Source organism: Stegastes partitus, unplaced genomic scaffold, assembly GCF_000690725.1.
Source record: "Stegastes partitus isolate 25-593 unplaced genomic scaffold, Stegastes_partitus-1.0.2 Scaffold1358, whole genome shotgun sequence".
NCBI classification, from domain to species: Eukaryota; Metazoa; Chordata; class Actinopteri; family Pomacentridae; genus Stegastes; species Stegastes partitus.
The window spans coordinates 183,218-189,250 of record NW_007579089.1 but is presented as its reverse complement, the minus strand read 5'-3'; the positions used below and the strand labels follow the sequence as shown (position 1 = coordinate 189,250).

The window sequence follows — 6,033 nt, the reverse complement described above, 5'->3', positions numbered from 1 at the left end:
TATACTGGTCAGTTATACTGGTTGAAGTGCTCGGTACCCTCTGGGTCCAGCAGCTTGGTGAGGCCCAGGTGCTGCTCCGCCAGGTTGAAGGCGTTCTGCAGGTTGTAGTGAGCGTTGGACTTCTTCAGTTTGTCGAAGTCGATCAGGTCCGGCCTGAGAACAACAACAGACACACCACAGCTGAGGCTCCACGGACACAACCATTACAACCCTGTACACTGCTACATGCCCCGCCCCCCTCCTCGCGAGGAGGCGGAGTTACCTGTGCTTGTGGATCAGGGCGTTGAAGGCCATGCCGTCTCTCCAGCTGGTGGTGAAGTTGTGGATGTTTACGTTGGGATACCTGAGGACAGGAAGCAACAGTTAGTCTCAGTCACCACGGCAACGGCAGGAAGACAGGTGGTGCACAGGTGGAGTCTCACCCCGCCGTCTTCATCTGACACCACAGCAGCAGGGCGTCTTTGGCTGATCGCTTCTCTTTGTTGTCTTCAGTCTCCACACTGATGTCCTGGATCTGTGGGACGACACAGCAGAGTTACACCTGCTCACACCTGTTCACACCAGCTCACACCTCGATCTCACTCATAGGATGGAGACTGTGACCTCACAAGGCTCCACCAGTCAAAGGTCAGAGCCTTGCTGAGGTCACAGTCTGCCTGACAGGATGAGCTCAGGGCAAAGACACTCCACAGTTGTACGAGGAACAGCAGCTGTGATTGGATGATCTGAGGAGGGTTCTGATTGGTCAGGAACCAGGACCATGTGATATCACTGCCCAGTGTTTCCGTGACGACAGTGTAAAACATGAATCAGCCTGGACTTTGACCTGAGCAGGTAAACGACTGTGTAGGGCAGCCAATCAGAGGCCAGCCAGTTAAAGAGTAATGAAGGGGGCGTGGCTCTTTCTTATCCACGTGCAGAAGTGTGAAACAGTTTGTGTCCACACCCAGAACTTTTGCTAACAAGTACAGACACATCCTGATCAGACTTATTGATCATTCTGTTACAGACGCTTTGACCGGCTGTGAACACACCTGTCGTGGTGCATTCGTGTCCTTACCTGGAAGCGGAGGATGATGGTCCAGATGAGGCCCAGCGTCAGGCGGTGGTTTCCGTCCACGATGTCATGGGAGCCCATGTTCTCCAGGTGAACCCGCTGCTCCTTCAGGAACTGCAGGGCTTTGTCCACGTTCTCCAGGCAGTGAATACGCATCCGGCCTTTGGTGGGCTTCGGCTGCAGACAGAAACCACAGAAGAAGAGACGAGTTTGAAAGTGCTGCTGTGTTGAAGTGAACGAGAGCTTCATCCGATAGTAACCACAGGATGAAGCTCACTGATCACAGATTTGTTGTTTTGCTACAATTATTCAGCTTCTTCGGACCTCAGTTAAGAAAAAATTACCTCCTGAGGTAAAATTCACGGTAATGACTCGTTTATCAGCCAGAACCAGAACGAATCTTCAGATGCTTGACTCTCCAAAACTCCTTGAACGTGTCATCTGTGACGTGTGGTTCCATCCGAACAGTAAAACCAATCTGAGCCTAAAATCCTGACATTTCATCACAGAGCAGAAAGGAGAGGTCTGGACTCATGGAGGAGGAGACCACAGGAGCTCCAGGAGGATGCAGAGATCTGATGAAACCATAGACTGTATAAAAGATGGACGTAGCTACCATGACGTCACCCGTTGGTTTCTGCTCTGAGAACAGGAAGCCAGGGTTTTGCTACTTCCTGGTTGACATCTTGGATTTTTGGAGCCAGTGACGCAAAAATTGTCAGAAGGGGGCGGAGCCATAGGAGCAGCGATTGGTCAGACGGATTGAGAGGCGGGCCCTCTCTGCCCCGCCCACATTTACCGCCTTCTGCTCGCTTCATCTGTATGGTCGCTGCCGACTGTCAATCAAGCCAGCCACGCCCCTTGCCCCGCAACATGTTGATGATTTTTTAAAAACTCAGTATTGATTTATTTTCAGATTGGCCACCTGATCTCTGGATCTGACCATGAAAACTAATAAGAAAACAATCCTGAGCTGTAGGAATGCAGTATTTGGTGATCTGTGATCACTTCTCTTCCAGTTCCAGTCTATGGGAGCCAGGGCTTTGTGGAGCCAGCAGCTAGTGGACGTAGTGATGCTGCAGGTTTCTGACACTTCCGGGTTGGATTCATGTTTCAGGGACGGTTGCTACGTCCATCTTTTATACAGTCTATGGATTAAACGCGTCACACACGAGACCTTCAATGACCATCTGGAAAAATGAAACCTGATGATTTTTCTTCTATTTTCGTGGTTTCTGGTGAGAAAATATTTTTGGTTGTGACCTGACGATCCGACAGCCTCGCTATCCGACGTATGAGAAGGTTTCACGTTAAGAGTCGGACTATCGAGTCACGAGTGTACGTGTCACATGAACGGTGTCATTCTGGTGACTTCTTCAGGACAACATGTTCTCCGTCTAAAAGCTGTAAACACTTAAACATCTGCAGCATGTGGAGCCTCCGCGTGTCCCGGTGGTGGAAACATCTCAGTTGGATGACAATATAACCGACCGTCCTGCTGGCCCTGAACGCAGCACAGGATGTGAGCGGTGGAGCGTCCTTGTCTTCAGGAAGGGAGCAGCTGCTGGAACACAGCCAACGCACATATCTTATCTGGACGTCTGAGTCCAGACTGAAGGCCAGCAGCCCCGACTGATTGATGTTTGAAGAAGGCAAACAGGACGGAGGACACACCTGGACCGGCTCTCAGCTGGAGTCTGGATGACCGTCTCAGACCATCAGAGGGTTGAACTGAAGCTCTTTGTCAGAAACTGGATGTCTGTGAACTTTAGCTCGACTTATACAATGTTGACCCACCTTCAGCAGGCTTCTGTCCAACATCTATTAAAGATAAAAACCTGGAATGTTCTCTGTGATGTCTCATCATGTCACTGATCCAGGACCTGTCACATCGGACAGGAGACTAAATAATGTCTGCTCATGGTGACATGAAACCAACCATCCATCTGTGGGAGCAAAACAACAAAACGCTGCTGAAGCAGAAGACGTGGTTTCACATCCACATGCAGCTGCACAAACTACACACCTGGAACTGTAGTGTGTCTGTAGTGTGTCTGTAGTGTGTCTGTAGTGTGTCTGTAGTGTGTCTGTTGTGTTACCAGTCTCTCTCCAGACAGAACCTCCAGCAGCTTGATCAGCATGCGTCCGTCCCTCAGGTCCATGTAGAGGTCAGTGATCCTGCAGGACACCCTGGACAGGTGGGAGTTCACCCACTTGGTGAAGGTCTTCTTCTGCACCGCCTCCCGCTCATCTGCACACGCACACACACACACACACACACACACACACACACACACAGTTAGTTGGACTGTGAAGGTGTTCTTTCTTCATTACAGGTGTGCAGCTGTGTGTGTCTCCCCCTGCTGGCAGCAACACAGCCACACACTGAGTTCCTTTAATCTGCAGCAACGTTTCTGTTCCTGCGTGACGCTTCAGGAGTAAACTGAACCTGAACTCCTCAGCGAATGAACATCTGCTTTAAAACAGGACGCTACGGTTTCCAGATGTTCCCTGAACTCCTCACAGTCCTCAGCACATGCTCTAATGGAAGGTTTACCTGAAACCAGGTGCGTTTATCTACCTGGACAGTCTTCTAATAATAATGAGAAGTTAAAATCCTGATTGATGTTTGTTTAATTTGCAGCTCGGCCAGTCGGCTCGGTTTAGATTTTACAAGTTTTTCTTAAATCATGTCACGACCCGTCAGAATCACGAAGCGACCCGCTGCGAGGCCTCGACCCCCAGATTGAAACCAGTGTGTTGGAATCACATCCGTCCGTCATCCTGAGGCGGCCAATCAAACGGAGCGTCTCAGACTGGTCTCACCTTGCAGCTGTTTGAACCGACCCTCCAGCTGGTTGTAGCTGACCTGCAGGTGAGCGGGATCGGCCGACGCCCACTCCTCCTCCATCACACCTGAGAGTCCACGTTTATCTCCACTGAACAAAGTCCTGACGAGGAAAACCTGCTGCACATTAACCGACACAGAACATCTGGATCATCGTCTCAGTCTCCAAAAAACACAAGAAATCTGCAGAAAGCTGTGCACCAAAGTCCACTGACGTTTCACAGACGTCCCAGAAGCAGAAGCTGCTCCTCCAAACAAACCAAGACCTTCTTCCAACTGCACTGAAATTCACCAGAACAAAAACTCCTCTAGCAGCCGGTTTTATCTTCAAACAAACGCAAACAAACTCCTTCCTTTACGCGGCAAAAAGCAGATTTTCAAAAAGGTGAACTCAGACCAAGCTTCGTCAGAAAAACCAGACAAGGAGCTTCCAGACGATGCCGCTGGAGAAGAGCGGCTTGTGTTGGAGGCAAAGTGAGAAGCTTCTGTTGGAAAAAGTCATAACAGTAAAAAACCCGCTCAGTGTTCAGTCACAGACGAAGCTCCAGTTCACAAAACCGTCCTCGTGTGTCGGGAGGTGAAATAAAAGAGTCCAGAGGTCGCAGCGACACACACAAGCCCCGCCCACCGCAAACAGTCGCCGCCCATAAACACACTGCAGAAAATACAAAGGACGACCCGTTTGAGCTGAACCTCTGAACACGGCTGTGAGCTGCAGCTTCAACCTTCTGAGCAGCTTCTGGTTCGTGTTTCACTGCAACACCTTAAAACCTTTCTGTTATTTTATATAAAAATAAAAACCTGGAACCAACATGTCTCCAGATGTACAGGATCAGAACCAGGAGGAAGGTTCTGGTTCTACAGGATCAGAACCAGGAGGAAGGTTCTGGTTCTACAGATCCCTTTTAGAGCAAACACACTGATTATGGAAATTTACGTAGAAAAAAAGTACATTTTATGAAATGTCAAGATTTTAACTTGAGATTTTGTGGATCTCCGGCTGAAACGTCACAGATAATAAAAGCCGATGTTCTGAGGACTGTTTCTGTGTTTACAGATTCTGGCTGAGTGGACCACATCCACACAGATCGGTCCTGGTCCAGACACACCTCTAAATAACCTGAGGAGAGACTTTTTACAGCGTGGAGTGTCAGCCAATGGTGTGGCAGAAGAACGATGATGTCATGGGGGTGTGAGGTGTTTCCCTTCATTGTTTCTCCACATTCCAGCCTGAAGGACGGAAACACGGAGCAAACATCCTGCAGGAACACTCGCTCCTCTGCTGCTGGCAGTGTGGGGACCATAGTGGACACCACGGATTACCAGGACACTGACCCTGAACCTGGTTCACACCTGGAGCTGAACCTGGTTCACACCTGGAACTAAACCTAGTTCACACCTGGAACTGAACCTGGTTCACACCTGGAACTGAACCTGGTTCACACCTGGAGCTGAACCTGGTTCACACCTGGAACTAAACCTAGTTCACACCTGGAACTGAACCTGGTTCACACCTGGAACTAAACCTGGTTCACACCTGGAGCTAAACCTGGTTCACACCTGGAACTGAACCTGGTTCACACCTGAACTAAGCCTGAGGGCTGAACTATGAATCCAGACTTTCTCTGTGTAGCGGCTCCACATGAACTAAAGCTCCAGCAGAGACCACAGGTATCATGAAGGAGGTTCAACTTTCTTCATCAATCAACGCATGTTAGCAGATAAACACATTCAGCTGAGAGTCTGGATCGCTCATAAATAACATTCAGGAAACCATCTGGTTAAAGGGAGACGCTCTGTCAGCCGGTTTACATCTGGAACTCTGAACAGAACCTGGACCAGGTTAGCTCCACAGCATCAGTTACCATGGAGACCTAGCTCCACAGCATCAGTTCCCATGGAGACCTAGCTCCACAGCATCAGTTACCATGGAGACCTAGCAGGTAAAAAGGAGCCACCTCTGTGACACTGAAAACCTACCTGCTGACCCACTGATCTCACAGCGTTGTAGAGAACTCAGGCTTAAAGCTTTCAAACATCTTCCTACTGATGGTGGAACATCTTTCTACTGATGGTGGAACATCTTTCTACATCTGATGGTGGAACATCTTTCTACTGATGGTGGAAC

The 6,033-nt window shown here is 49.4% G+C and overlaps 1 protein-coding gene across 1 annotated transcript; it reads right to left on the bottom strand.

Moving 5' to 3' along the window:
- Positions 1–8: 8 nt before the first annotated feature.
- LOC103370003 (spectrin beta chain, non-erythrocytic 1-like) lies at positions 9–4,427 on the bottom strand. Its single transcript, XM_008298900.1, has 6 exons — positions 3,884–4,427; positions 3,157–3,308; positions 1,061–1,234; positions 423–514; positions 263–343; positions 9–153 (listed from the first exon to the last, which is right to left on the bottom strand). The coding sequence occupies exons 1-6, from the start codon at positions 3,966–3,968 to the stop codon at positions 9–11; spliced, it is 729 nt and encodes a 242-aa protein (XP_008297122.1). The 5' UTR covers positions 3,969–4,427.
- Between the last annotated feature and the right edge of the window lie 1,606 nt (positions 4,428–6,033).